Source organism: Bombyx mori, chromosome 20 (assembly GCF_030269925.1).
Source record: "Bombyx mori chromosome 20, ASM3026992v2".
Lineage (NCBI taxonomy): Eukaryota > Metazoa > Arthropoda > Insecta > Lepidoptera > Bombycidae > Bombyx > Bombyx mori.
In genome coordinates, this window is record NC_085126.1 from 1,464,604 (window position 1) to 1,480,516 (window position 15,913).

Below are 15,913 nucleotides of genomic sequence, written 5' to 3' on the forward strand. Positions count from 1 at the left end.
AAACCATCCAATTGGACGTGATAAATTAAACCATAAAACTCAAGTTGCTTAGGACCTATTAAATTGAAACTCCATATTAACTATATGCGCAATGGATTTGAAACAACATAAGTGCCAACCACAATAGCGCCTTATATATGAACAATTTAAGTCTTAAATTCATTCAATGTTATTACAAAGTCATTTTTGCATTTAAATTCGAAGCTGATTCCAATAAATGTTCTAGATAATGAAAATTCAACGGTAAAATGTAAGTTTGTTCGATCGTTATAAGCGAAACTGATTTTGAGGTCAACGACGTTTCCATAGTGGGTTTCTGGTAGAATGTTCTTTATGTCCCTGAGGTTAAGGAACAGTTTCGTCTGCGCATTCATTGTTTACGGGGTTTTATCAATTTGGATAGCCGAAAAAAGAGCATCTGGCATATTTTTCTTATCAGTAATCTGATGGTTTCTTTTATTGATTAACAAAAAGATAGCTCGCATTCGTAAAATTTGTTAATCATTTGTGTTTTGATTCCACCAGAGGGGCTTTGGCTTCAAGTAAAAACCTTTCCCTATTTATTGGATTTAATTTCACTTTGCCTCTGATTGGTCATGTACTTAATCTAACTAACATTATATTAATCATTAATGCACTGTTTTTTATTTTTTATTGCTTAGATTGGTGAACGAGCTCACAGCCCACCTGGTGTTAAGTGGTTACTGGAGCCCATAGACATCTACGACGTAAATGCGCCACCCACCTTGAGATATAAGTTCTAAGGTCTCAATGTAGTTACAACGTCTGCCCCACCCTTCAAACCGAAACGCATTACTGCTTCACGGCAGAAATAGGCAGAGTGGTGGTACCTACCCGTGCGGACTCACAAGAGGTCCTACCACCAGTGATTACGCAGATCATAAATTTGCGGGTTTGATTTTTATTACACGACGTTATTCCTTCACCGTGAAAGTCAATCGTGAACATTTGTTGAGTACGTATTTCATTAGAAAAAGTGGTACCCGCCTGGGATCCGAACACCGGTGCATCGCTCAACATGAAGGCACTGGACGTCTTATCCTGTAGACCACGACAACTTGATTACTTGCTTGATTACTTGATGACTTGGTTACTAAAGCCAGCTGACGTCACAGCGTGTGCGCCCTAGACGCGAGGATAAAAGCTCAACTGTATTGCTCAGCTGTTCCAGCCCTCAAACCGAAACTGCTTTCCGGCAGAAATTTCATTTCATTACGTCACTTATATACACCTCCATTATGGAAACTCCTTGTAACAAGTGCTATGTACGTATTTCATCACTAAAATTGGTACCGGTTTGTGATATTTGAACCTTGGCACAGCCTAAAAAGATACATAAAAAAAACACAAGTAAAAAGAAACAAAATCTGGCTTGCAACACAAGCCATGTGCGCACGACTAAGCAAGGCAAATGTGCTGGATTTGTACACAATGTTCCTTACAACTATACGACAAAACAATACGATAACGAAATGAATCTAACTTATAATTTTATTCACAACTAGCTGACCCGGCAGACTTCGTAGTGCCTCAATCGATAAATAAAAGACCTAAGCTTTTGTATAAAATAAACTTAAAACAAACAAAAGGAATCCGTCCGACGGGGGGGGGGGGACACATCAAAGGAAAACCAAAATTGTTATTTTTATTTCATTCCGAGCATTTTCATATTGATCTACCTTTTAAACCTTCTCTGGACTTCCACAAATAATTTAAGACCAAAATTAGCCAAATCCGTCCAGCCGTTCTCGAGTTTTAGCAAGACTAAACGAACAGCAATTCATTTTTATATATATAGATATACATTAAACAATTATATTATACATTCAAACACGAGCTACGCAAAAATTAGTGCATAAATAGTTGAATTATGCTTGGCGGCAGAAATGAGCTGTTGCGTTTTAGCTACCGGCCCAGGCTTACAGTATACCTATCACTTATAGAATGAGATCAAAATCTCAAGTTAAATATCTAATTAGTGATTTTAAATCGATTATTAATGAAAGGTTTACAAGGCGAAGATATCTATATCTAGTGCGATTTGAAGAGTATAATAGTACTCCTTGTTACAATAAAAGACAAAAGGTTTGGCATTTACATGGCGATCAATTCTTCGGTAGCGGTTTAAAACTATTTAAAAAGACTACAAATTAAACATAGCATTTTATAAAATAAATTTAATACTTTCTCTTATGAAAAAACTCCTGTATTTGGGAGTTCGATAACCCCTTTGTTTCAGGTACTACGACGTAACTAAAGGCCATATTACACAGAGCCACTGCCGCGAAGCAGTCAAATCAAATCAAATCAAAATCAAATCAAATCAAATCAAAAAAGTTTTATTCAACATAAATGAAAGTACATACTTGTTGAACGTCAAAAGAATTACCGCCAATTCACAAGAATTAGCCTCCGTCCTGAGAAGAATTGGCAAGAAACTCAGCGGGCATGTTTTTTTTTTTTTTAATATTAGATTTTTATTTTTATTTTAAATATTTTTTTTTTTTTTAAATATTCATATTACAATAAGTAATTATAACATAACAATTTTACAATATTGAAATTCCCGGAGCGAGCAACTCATTCCCACTTTGTGCAATCTTCTAGATAATCATTGACTTTATAGTAAGCTTTATTGCACAGATGTTCTTTAATAGTTTTCTTAAACCTATGTATATGTAGGTTCTGAACATCTTGTGGGATTTTGTTGTACAGGCGCACAGACAAACACCCGAATGAATTTCGTATCTTATGTAACCTACTCATCGGCACAACAAGCTTGTGTTTGTTCCTAGTATTTCTATTATGTATGTCCGACATCTTAGGAAACTCCTCAATATGTTTACGAACATACATCAAATTTTCAAAGATGTACTGGGATGGCATAGTGAGAACTTTAATTTCTTTAAATTTTTCCCTCAGGGATTCCCTTGAGTGCATGTTATAAATAGCACGTATAGCTCTTTTCTGCAGAATAAATATCATTTCTACATCGGCCGCATTGCCCCATAGCAAAATGCCATAGGACATGACACTGTGGAAGTAACTAAAGTAAACTAAACGAGCCGTGTCCGCATTTGTTAACATTCTAATTTTTTTTACTGCGTATGCTGCAGAGCTAAGCTTACTCGCCAATTTATGAATATGAGGTCCCCACTGCAGTTTGGAGTCCACTGTTATACCAAGAAATACGGTTGACTCAACAAGCTCCAATGATTCCTCAGAAACAATTACATTACTATCTACTTGTCTCACATTTAAAGATGATTTAATACATTTTAAAGTAAATTTAATACATTTCGTTTTCTTACTATTCAATAATAGGTTATTGATACGGAACCAATGAACCACACACGAAATCGCATCATTCACTTCGTCATAGACTTGTAATTGTCGTTTAATTTTAAATAATAAAGATGTATCATCTGCGAATAATACGACCTCGTGTCGGGACTCAATAAAACTAGGCAAATCGTTTATATATATTAGAAATAAAAAAGGACCCAAAATGGAACCCTGAGGTACACCCATTTTCAACGTGGTGCCTGAAGATCTATTTCCTTTCACATCTACTGTTTGTATCCTTCCTGATAAATAGGAAGTAATAAGTTCCAATGCACCATCCCTAATACCATAGTGATGTAGTTTCCTCACCAATGTTTCATGTTCAACACAGTCAAATGCTTTGGATAAGTCACAGAAAATTCCAAGACAATCATGCGATTCCTCCCAAGATTGAAATATATTTTTGATTAGATAAGCACCTGCATCAGTTGTAGAGCGACCCCTTGTAAACCCGAATTGTTTATTATGAAGCAGGTTATTTGATTTAAAATGTTCTAAAAGTTGTGTCAAAATAATTTTTTCAAAGATTTTACTCAACGTAGGAAGTACTGAAATAGGTCTATAGTTAGAGGGGTCATCAGTACTACCAGATTTAAAAAGAGGAATCACTTTACTATGTTTCATTAAGTCAGGAAATACACCACACTTAATACAATCATTAAAAATACTAACAAGATGAGAAGCAATAATGTCTATTACAGACTTCAAAACCTTTACTGATATTCCCCACAAGTCAGCTGTATTTTTTACATTAAGGCTATTAAAGCTTTTTATTATATTGTTTGAATTAATTTTCTTAAATTTAAAAATTTCATTGCATTTCTTGACATGGTTATGCAATAATATTTCAGCTGCTGTGGGGGATGAATTTAGAGATGTGGTAGTTGAAACTGGAATGTCAGAGAAAAACTTTTCAAAAGCATTAGCCACATCTTCATGACTAGTTACCAATTTATCGTCTATTTTTAACGAGAATTCTTGATGGCTATTTCTGACTTTTCCACTTTCTCTACCAATGATGTTCCAAGTCATCTTTATCTTGTCAGGGGCATTTTTGATTAAATCACTTAAATGTAAAGATTTTGCCGCTAAACAAACTTTTCTAAATAGTTTGGAATAGTTCCTGACATATTGATGAAATGTTTCATCATTATTATAAGCTTTTTCAGAATACAGATCATACAATTTTTTTCTACTTTTGTACACTCCGGTGGTGGCCCACTCGCTGAACACCGTTTTGTTTTTTAATGTTACAGTTTTAGGAATAAATACATCCGTAAAGACCATATTAATTCTCTCAAACATATTTTGGTATGATAAATTTGGGTTTTTGTTATAAATAATTTCTGAATGTTCTTGCTTAATATTATTTCTAAACTTCTCAATTCGTTTTTTATTAATAGGAACAATCACAAGAGTATTTTTATCTTTAGAATTCATAATAGATTCAAAAGACACAAATTGTCCACTATGGTCTGATGTTAATTGATTAATAATTTTTTTGTTAATCGGTGTTACATTTGTAAATATGTTATCTAAACATGTTGCCGATGTGGTCGTTGTCCTAGTAGGCTCTAGAAATAAGTTTGGGAGGTTATATGACTTTAACAATGTTCTGAATCTAATAGTGGTATTTGTGTTTTCTAAAAGATTGATATTATAATCACCACATACAAAAATTTGTTTATTAGAGACAGAAAGCTTTAGCAATACATTTTCCAAAATATTTTCAAAAGAATCATATAACGCATCAGGAGGTCTGTACACACTTACAACAATGAATCGCTCAAGCTCTACACAGGCCATTTCAATAATCCGTTCCACAGAGAGGCTCACAATGTCTCTACGTTCCTTACATTTATAATCTTTATTAACAATGATCAGTGAGCCACCTCGTATAGCATTCTCTCTGCAGAAGGAACTCACAACCTGGTGATTTTTAAAATTACAATTTAATTCATATTTTTTAAGCCAATGTTCAGTTACACATAGAACATTGACTTTATTAAAATCTAGGAACAAATCAATTTCAAGTTCTTTACCCATCAAACCTTGTAAGTTCTGATGCACCAGGTTGATCACAGTTGTTTTCAAAGAAACATTATTTGTTGATGGGTTGTGTCCAAATAAATCACGTTTACTGCAAGAGGTAAACTCTGTTGTCTTAGGATTTAATTTAAATTACTTGGAACGGATTCCAAATTAATAAATGTCATATTTTTTTCCTGCTCAAAAGAAGCAGTAGGTTGATTAGCCAAATTCATGGCTAGATAAATATGTAAAAAATAATGTAGCGAGTTTGCTACTTGTCTAAAATTGTAGCTACCTAAATAGTATTTGTTAGGTTTTGTCATAATAATACATTTATTTTTTATCATGCAATTAATGTCAATAGTATAGAATGTATTTTCTGATTTGCATGGTGTCATGACATAATAATTATTTACATTAGAAACTGTTTGCATGAAATCATTAATGCTATGTCTTATTTTATTTTCTGCTGGCATACTCTGAATAAATGGAAATGCAAACATGATGATCTTTTTCACCTGTAGTGTTAATAATTGATTTATTTGATATTTTATATCTCTTATATCTGCATTTCCCCTTCTCCCAATCATTATAATTATTGTTGTGTTAGGGCAATGAGTCACATTTAAAATTTTATTAAGTATGTGGGTACATGAAGCCCCAGGCATACAATAATTTATGACAGATTGTCCCAAACACAGATCATTCAGCGCTACACCCATATTTTTTCCTAGTTCATCACTGAATATTTTAATAATGTTTTTAGTAAGCACAGGTTTCATTATGTTGTTTACAACGGGCTTAGAGGTAGAACCAGAAAATTGATTTTGACTATTGGAACAGTCTGGTACTGGAGAACCCGCTATAGAGCAGTGGCATTTACAATTAGCATATTGTAATGTCAAAGATTCAAATCGCTCTTTATTATTATTACATAAATCAAGCAGGTTATCCATCACCGATATATGTTCACATATGTCTTTTTGAGCATATTCATAGTTTTTAGTGACACTGTCCAAATCGGTTTTCAATGAATTTATTTGTGAGGTTAACTTTTCTATTTCTAACTCATGATTGTGATGAACAAGTTGTAATTCTTTAAGTGAAGTATTTAGTTTTGTGCGCAGTGCATTTCGGTCTTTGCATATAGTTTTTATATAATTAATAGATTTTCTAGGTTTTAATAGTTTCTCCGTTTTATTTATAAACTTATTTAGTTTAGAATATCTCTTACACTTTTTCTTACTAAGAACTAATCGAGAGGAATGTGTACTATCGGAGTCACCACCAGTCAAATCAATTGTAGGTATGTCACACTGAGAAGTGGTGATCACTGTTCCCGAAGCTGGTTCACTCTCGATCAGTTCCGAGTACAGGCTCTGTGTTTTTTGGGCTTTTAGATTTATTATCTCTAACTGTAAATTAGAGATACAATCATGTGCCTCAGAAAGTTTGACTTTCAGTTCAGCTGAGAGTTGGAGCGACTCAACATACTCACCGCTGCACTGATCGAAGCCGTCTACAACAATTTGTAATTTCTTGTTAGTCTCAAGAACTTCATTGTATTCAATGAAGAGCTGAGACAACTGTCCTTTCAACATGGTATTTTTCTTTATTACCTGGAGTGTTTCGACTTCGTTGTCTTCTCTCTCTTTTAGTAGTTGTTGACACTGTTCCCGTGATGTTTTTAGTTGCTGAAGAGCCACTTGAAGTTGGTCATCAACTTGACGAGCTTTGGTACCTCTGGTCATCATTTTGGATTTGTATAAAATAATTGATAGTACCCTCGTAAAATAAAATAAAAATTACAATTATGCAGTAAAATGCACTAATTCAATGTTTTACGTAGTAATAAACTTATAGTATCACTTAGATATACGTTTTATATGATTTTAAGCACAATACAAAACTTATAAATATTTAAATTTAAATAATAATTGGGAGAGCACAATAATATTGACAAGTAGCGGTCAGTGCTGCCAGCAAAAAAAAAAAAAAAAAAAAAAAAAAAAAAAAAAAAAAAAAAAAAAAAAAAAAAAAAAAAAAAAAAAAAAAAAAAAAAAAAAAAAAAAAAAAAAAACACATGAACGTAGAACACACCGTGGATCCCAACTAATGTGGTCATGTAGTTGAATATGGCCAAGATGACAAAATCTAGGAACCAGACCCATTCAACAATCAGCATCGACGCAAAGCTTTGAACCTAAAAAAATTACGTAAAAATCAATATGTCGTGGTTAACGACTTTTAGTAATATTAAGACGTTGTTTTAACTATTATTTTAAATGATGAAATGTTATTTTGATAAATATCACAAAATGTAGGGTAGACTCCGTAACGCCACAGTATAAAATGGCGGTACGTGGACAGAGTCGTGGCATTCCGTGTCAGACAGTCATTCAGTCCGTATCGGACGGTCCGTCCGTCTCAGTCAGTGAGTCTCTGGCAGTCAGTCAGTCGGTCTGTCGGTATGTGGAACGAAACTGTCGGCTTACCCTGTCATTCTGAAAGTTGTGTGTGTTGAGTTTCAATAATTATTATTCAAAAGGTTTTATTGACTTTTATAAACTGAGTTCAACCAAATACGAGTGATGACGGAAACTACCGCTTAGCCATCCCTGGCGCCGCGCCGACAAATATTTGTTTGACTGCTTCATTATGATCATTAAGATCAGAATGAGTAACTTGTCTAACAGATAAAACGAACGTCCAAATAAAGCGTGTAAAAACCAGCATGATGTGCTTCTGGATGCAAACATAAAAAAAAAAAATTACAGTATGTTTACTAAACTATGACGTCACTATAAAATCGTACCCGACGTTTTAGGTCACATGACCAAGCCGATCATTTTGCTTAGAAGACTTTTTGACACTCAGGATATAACTATGATTATAGCCCCTATAGACGACATAAAGGCCGTTGCAGGCTCTACGTGGAAGAGGAAATGCCACGACCGGGGCTTATGGCAGGATTTGGCCTATGACAATCTTTGTCGAAGTCAAATACTTAAAAAAATTACATTAATAGTATGTACCTAAATATGAATTAAGATTGTTAATAATGGCTTCTTTATCTTTATAGCCCCTGCATTACTTTTGCAGAGAAGTAATATTACAGATTCAAGACCAAAGTATTCTAAGAGAGTTTGACCCCAGACTAGCGAATAACTTTTACGCTGATGTACTACTTATGTGTAGGTTCTAAGAATTTCAAAATCCTCACCTCCGGCACAAACACCTCTGCCAGCAGGACATAAGGCACTGTACCAGCTCCGAACATGAAGGCGAAGCAGTAAATTAAGATTACCAGGATGGTGACCCAAGATGACGCACTTTTACTCTGCAGAAGATATCCCAGCGAGGCCATGCAGAGGGACACAAGCGCTGAAGACGCTATTAATAACACCTAGAAGTAGATATCAGATTTAATTAGGTCATGTGGTTAGTTTGATTTGAAGAATGAAACACATACTTTTAGTAATACCATTGATCCCATTTCTTAAGTGGACAGGAACCACACAGACGATGTTTCTGGACTTCAGTAATCACACCAGATGGGCCGTGAACTAGTCTGTCTATCTACAATACTAAAAATCTCTCCTTATCGAAATATACGAGCAATTTTTCTTTTGCTCTAAACGTGTGAATGAATTGACGAGTTCGTCTTTGTGGCTTAGGGCCCATTGATGCAACGTATAGCCGTTACTAATCTTGAGAAATTAGTTAAGAATCCCAATTGCATGGCTGCTTCTCAGCCAAAATAGGCAGGATGGTGATACTCACCCGTGCGCGTTTACTATACACTCTACCACCAGTGATAGTACTTAAAATTTCTCAAGGGTAAAAATAATAACGCTAAGTTTCCGAGCTGTCAAAATTTCAGTTCTATGCATCTCAAGAGCATCACACTGGGGAGCGTTACACACCATTTGCTAAAAACCTTTCAAAATCAATTAAAATAAAACCTACCCTTCTACCAGCTTTGTCAGCTACAGTGGCAGTGACAAGTGTCCCGCTGCAGAGCGTCAGAGCGAACAGCACTGTGTATAAATCAGACTTGGCAGGGTCTGTCTGTCTGAAGACCTCCTTAGCATACACTTGGACTGGAACCATGCCCATGAAAACCTGAAGAATCATTAAAATCATTTGCACCTATGGCCTACGACCAAGCGAGTGGAATTTTACAGAATAATTTGGAAGTAGCTTACAAAGTAATTATCGAGACTACTGTTAAAGAATTATTTGGCTGTGTACATTAAAATGCGAACTCCATTAGCCTTTAGACGTGAGATGGAAGCCTTAATAGTGGGTCTCACAGATAGCATAGCCTATTTCTGCCAACAAATCTGTCCTACTTCACAGTTTGCTCTGAATGATTGGCTATTTACTTTTAACTTTTAAGTTTTGATTAGCCAGATCGATTTAGTTTCGTTATTGTTCGAAAAGCCTTTTGAGGTTAGTTGATAGAAAACAAAAAATGACAACTGCCCCATAAAAGTATTATGGCCCATGCCCCTGCATATAATTAACCAGCCATATTAATAATATGGGCAAGGATGCTTAAAATAATCTGAGATAATCTACCTGCATCGATATCACAGTTAAAACGATGAGGAAGCCCCGCAGTGACGATGGCGTCGTAACTGAAAAATATAAAGCAGAAGTTAATGTTATCAGGAATTAATAGTTTCTATTATTTGTATCTACTCGCTACAATCTGTGAGCTTCAAAGAGAAAAATTAGTGGAAAAGATGTAAAAAAATTTTTAATGATTATCTCATGACAGAAAAAATATATAAAAAGTGCAGTATTTATGTACTTCAATTTATTTGGTTTCAAGCCAATGCCACATTTATGTACAAAAATCAAGTTATCTCAATGTCATCGTGGTACCTACATATAAATCCTCCCGTGTCTTCTCGGTGTCACTAGCAATTGATAATGGGGGCTATTCTAAAGAGCTACCACCAACCTTTCTATTTCTGTCGCGATATCATCTGTCCAATTTGAAATATTGGTGAAAAGCTATACAATACAATTGAGGCTTGGACCTCATGTCTGTCTCAAGGTGGTTGACGATGTTCACGTTGTGACATCTGACGATCTAGTGTCGTACAAAAATCCCGTACTTACACAACTGTTTGATAGTAGATACGTTTTTGGCTAGTTCATGTACATCATCATCATTGTTAAGTTTCTCCTTTTCAGCCTCTTCTGCTTTGCTGTCGGGCTCTGAAAGTTTTATAACTAGTTTTAATAGATGTATATTTAAATTTAGTTATCTGAAAAATCATCATAGGAGAATTAAAAAATATAAAAATTGATTCTAAATTATTATGAAGTGAATGCAACCATTTTTTTAAACTTTTTTTATTACCCGCACTATTTCTTAAGACTACCTACCTGGAACTCGTAGTTTTGACTTATTTTTTTCCAAAATTTATTAAATGTAGAAAACGGAAGCGACAAAAATATATTTTCTAATTCTCTTATAGTAATAAATAAAATAAGTACAATTGAATTAGTTTTGTCACCTGCGGTAACAGAAACTAGTTCAATAGCTGGCACGATTTGTTGCTTTATCCTTGTCAGCTCATCCATGACTTCCGTGGAAGTTGGCGATAGACCTTTGTAGTGTGCGATAGATGCGCGGGCGTCCTGAAAATTATTAAATGCTTTTTACTTGAGATCAGTTAATCGTACCAATCGATCACATTTATACATCGTCTACGATCAGTTTGAGCTCTTGTTTCTAGAAGATTTTATAGGATCTACGTTGAACGCAGATGTACCATAAGGGGCTAAATTTTAAACTCATCCCTTCTTTTTTTTCTTCTCAAGTTCTTGTTATCTACTCCTTTGTTTGTAGACTGTGCGCTGCTACGATCGATCATTCCCATCCAATTCAAAAAGTAGAAGTTTTTATTAAGTGTAACTGGTATTGTTTAAGACCGATTGTAATTTCTAGCAGCAGTAGTAGTGTTTCTACTAGAGCTACGGTTCTGAATACTTTATTAATATCAAGATCGTTTTGGGTCGTAGTTTTTGGACAATTACTGATTTATTTGAGATTTCATAATATTCTGGGTAAGTATCAGATAGTATTGGGTACATATTGGGTACTTTTTACACAATAGTACGAGTAGATTCATCAATTGATTTACCGATATTTCCTGACCAAACTAAAGTTAGTAACGCTGTTTTTTTGTTCGGTTCTTTTCCTCAATGCTATTGTACTTAAGAATGAAATGATAACAATTATTTGCGTACCTCTTCCCTTCGTTTCCTCATGTAGTAAACGGGACTCTCTGTACTCAGCAAAAAGAGAAAAACTCCGGTCACGCTCAGGGCTAAGCTTATCCAGATTATAATATGGTAGGTAGAGAACCAGCCTATGATGTAGGATAATAAAATTCCCACGCAGTAGAGAAACAAAGTACCTGTTGGACAGATGATAGGATTCATCAGGGGTTTAACAGCGCTAGGAGTTCACTAGTGTAATCCAATCAACAGACTAAATATGGCATTAAGTCCGCCTTTATACTTTCTAGTATAAGAAGTTATAAATAAATAAATAAATAAATAAATAAATATGGTCCAAATAAGGCACGTAGATTTCTCAACCGAAAATTATTATGTTTGTTCATAATATGATAAACGAACCCACTACGCAGTGGCCTATGTGATGTTAGCATTGGAATGTGGTTACACATCACAAGCCCTCTATAGTGAAGAATTATAGTCAATTCGGTCATTATCATAAAGTTTGTGACTGTCTACAAGGAATTACTAATTCACCCTTATCACTCCCCGTGGCACAAGATCTGGCTTATTTACCGCTAATTTAATCATATTCAAATAATATACAATATTATTACACTTTCTGTCGATTAGTTCGCAACGTGAGCTTTTGTGGTTAGTCTACTGGTGGTAGGACCTTTTGTGTGTCCGCGCGGGTAGGTACCACCACCCTGCCTATTTCTGACGTGAAGCAGTTTCGGTTTGAAGGGCAGGGCAGCCGTTGTAACTATACTGAGACCTTAGAACTTATGTCTCAAGGTGGGTGGCGCATTTACGTTGCAGAAGTCTACGAGCTCCAGTAACCACTTAACACCAGGTGGGCTGTGAGCTCGTTCACCCATCTAAGCAATAAAAAACAGTGCATTAATGATTAATATAATGTTAGTTAGATTAAGTACATGACCAATCAGAGGCAAAGTGAAATGAAATCCAATAAATAGGGAAAGGTCGGTACTTGAAGCCAAAGCTCCTCTGATGGAATCGTCCGCGAACTCCGATATAAATATGGGGGCCAACACCATCAAACCCCCACCGGAGATTCCAGCTAGGAACCTCGCAACCAGGATCAGCATCGGTGAGGAACATAGCTCCACTATGATCCATGATAACTGGAAAACAAATTGTAGTAAATTGGATTAGGGTTAGAACGTGTTCGATTTTTACTCAAGAGAGCACGTGGATCCTTCAGGTTTTTTTTTTAACTTACAAGTGCGGAAAAGCTCACGACCCACCTCATGTTAAGTCGTTAACAGAGCCCGTATTTATCAACAGCGTAAACTCCGTGCTCCACTTTAGAAATAAGTTCTAAATCTCAGTTTTATAGTACAAAGGTCACACCATCATACAAACCGAAACGCATTACTGCTTTACGGCATAAATATGCAGGGCGGTGGTACCTACCCGTACGGGCTCAGATTTTATTGGGTGTTTTTATTAATAATATGTTGGTATTAGTGGGTATTTTTTTTACACAATAATTCATTATTATAGAAATTGAATTTACGAAATTAGCGAATAATAATAACAAACAAACATACAACATTGAATAGAGTTAAAACGATTCCACCATTTTTTCTGCCCAGACTGTTGATCAGCGTTCCGGTTATGGCTGTTCCGAGCATCGCTCCCAACGACGGTAGACTGCCCAGGAGAGACGCGTGAGTTTCACTGAATGGCGCCGACAGCGGGGTCAGCTCGGACTTGAAGAGCTCCGTCGTGTACGAAGGCCAGACGTTGGTGAAGCCCATCAAAAATGAACCGTAGCCACCTAAAAATAAAGTGACTTTTCTCAAAATTTTGCTACTCTTGAAGAAGTTATATTAAAATTATAAATTGCGTAATTTATGGTGGTAGGACCTCTTGTGAGTCCGCGCGGGTACCACCACCACACCACAAGCAGTAATGCGTTTCGGTTTGAAGAGTGGGGCAGCCGTTGTAACTATACTGAGACCCTTAGAACTTATATCTCAAGGTGGGTGGCGCATTTACGTTGTAGATGTCTATGGGCTCCAGTAACCACTTAACACCGGGCGGGCTGTGAGCTCGTCCACCCATCTAAGCAATAAATAAATAAAAGTTGGTTTGTCATTATCGTCTTTACTATCCTCACTGCCCTTAGATTGCAGCGTTATTACAAGATTCAGTACGAGTATATTGAGTATCTTCGTCGTAGTTTAGCCCATGGATGATTCTATATCACATGTAGTGGCCACTTGAGTGCAGGAAGCATATTCAGAACCTGACCCTCGCTAAGTATTCAAATGATCTTGCAAATATATTAAAGACAGAAAACGAAATCCGGGCCGTCGGTATATGAAACAGAGACGGCCTTGTTTTCCTACAGGTTATATACGGTGGTGTAACTAAGCCGATGTACATACATATATGTATACATAGCAAGTAACTTCCAGGTTATCCCAGAAAACAGGCAACGAGCGCTAGATCAAAGTGTAAAACTAGTTTAAAATGAAATTAAAAAAGATATTCAAACGATTCTTTATACTGATTTTACGATTTCATTCTCATAGAGCTGGGCACCAGCCTTCGTTATACCAAGCGTGAGACGAAAACGTGTTCAAACAAAAAAATATTTGTGATAAAAAATATATATAAATAATAAAAAAACACTTACTCGCAAAAGAGGCGAACACCTGATTCAATTTTCCTTTCATTTTCACCAAAAAAAAAACCACCACCAACCACCACACTCCACGGCCGATATAATTATAAACTAGAAAATATTATGTTCTACGAAAGTACATCTTAAGTAAAGTCACGTAGGTATTAATTTAAATAAACAAGAATAGAAGATAGGTACTAAATCCGTGTTATAGTAAAATGTTTTATGAGCTGACAGACGTTATTACACTATCTGAATTGAAATACAGAAATACGCGTGGTTCTGTATTTTTCCGTTTCACCAGGATATGTGGGCGAGCACGGACTCAGCCAGGGGGGGTGGGATTTGCTAACAGCAGCCCGAGCACCTCCAAGGGAGGCCTAATAGCACAAGAGCAGCTGCTTCGCGAATGACTAATCTGAATCGCAACCCGCTGAGAAAATCCGGCGAGAAACTCAGCGGGCTGATGTTTAGGTCAGGTTGCACATCGAACTTGACGAGTACGGTTACCGGGCTCCTTAAGCCTGCTCTTAGTGTTAGAGCTGAGGGCGTCTAATGCAAGAGTTATTGGATCTGATGGATCCGTAAAGACGTGTCTAGGGCGTCGACCGTGATTGGTTCCTGCGTGATTAGGATTCGGGGAGTAGTCAGCGGTGGCAATGATAAGGCGATTATCATGATGAATAGCCTTATCGAAGTACCGTTCCGACACTGACTTCATGTGTTTGGGGATCGATTAGAGGCCCAGGTCGTCGTGCAGGTCAACGTTCCTCACGAACAACGGAGCTCCGATAGCTAACCTGCAAAGTCGGAATTTTAGGGATTGGAGGGTGTCTGTGTGTGTGCGGGTCGCGTGAGCGAACACCATACTCGCGTAAGTTATGCAGGGCCTTATTCAAGTTTTGTAAAGTGTCACCTTGCTCCGAAGGGACATTTTACTCCGCTTACAGATCATAGGATAAAGTCTGCTGAGAATAAACGCGGCACAGTCGCGAACTAATTTTATATGCGAGTGAAATGTCATCGATGCATCCAGGCTGACTCAGGGTGATCAAGTACTTGATCGTCATGGCCCAGGGTATTGGTTGGCCGAAGAGGGTGAACGGGTGTATGAGATTATTCCTCCTAATGCGGGAGGAAATACGGGTTGAGTTCTCCTTTGAAAGAGCACCGTTGCGCTTTTCGCTGGGTTGATATGTCTATGCGCCATTTTCGGAACCACTGCCCGAGGGTTACGGCTGCGCTCCGGAGTTTCCTCGCGATTAAGGACTTGTATCTACTCCAGTAGTAAGCGGTTGTGTCGTCGGTGAATAAGGCTAAATGGGTCGGCGGTGACTGGGAAATGTCAATAAACAAACTAAAGAGGAGCAGAGAGAGAACCGAGCTTTGCAAGACTCCGGTCGTGGGAAGGAGCGGGTTCCTTCGACTCGATATCGAAAAGAGTGGTTCGACAAGAAGTTCCGTATGATGAGCACGAGACCTTCCGGCATACCCATGTTAAACAGTTTGAAAATCAAACTGTGGTGCCAGACTTTGTCAAACGTTTTGACGGCTTCCGTGTAGAACGGCTTTGGTCGGTTAAGCCCTACGAGAATG

At 36.8% G+C, this 15,913-nt stretch overlaps 1 protein-coding gene across 1 annotated transcript; it reads right to left on the reverse strand.

The window, feature by feature from the left end:
• Positions 1-6,747: 6,747 nt before the first annotated feature.
• LOC101736765 (facilitated trehalose transporter Tret1-2 homolog) lies at positions 6,748-14,727 on the reverse strand. Its single transcript, XM_062674472.1, has 12 exons — positions 14,330-14,727; positions 13,236-13,465; positions 12,653-12,806; positions 11,668-11,837; positions 10,932-11,055; positions 10,531-10,629; positions 9,982-10,040; positions 9,367-9,522; positions 8,621-8,803; positions 7,479-7,600; positions 6,896-7,140; positions 6,748-6,812 (listed from the first exon to the last, which is right to left on the reverse strand). Exons 1-12 carry the CDS (start codon positions 14,367-14,369, stop codon positions 6,748-6,750), a joined length of 1,647 nt encoding a protein of 548 aa, XP_062530456.1. The 5' UTR covers positions 14,370-14,727.
• Between the last annotated feature and the right edge of the window lie 1,186 nt (positions 14,728-15,913).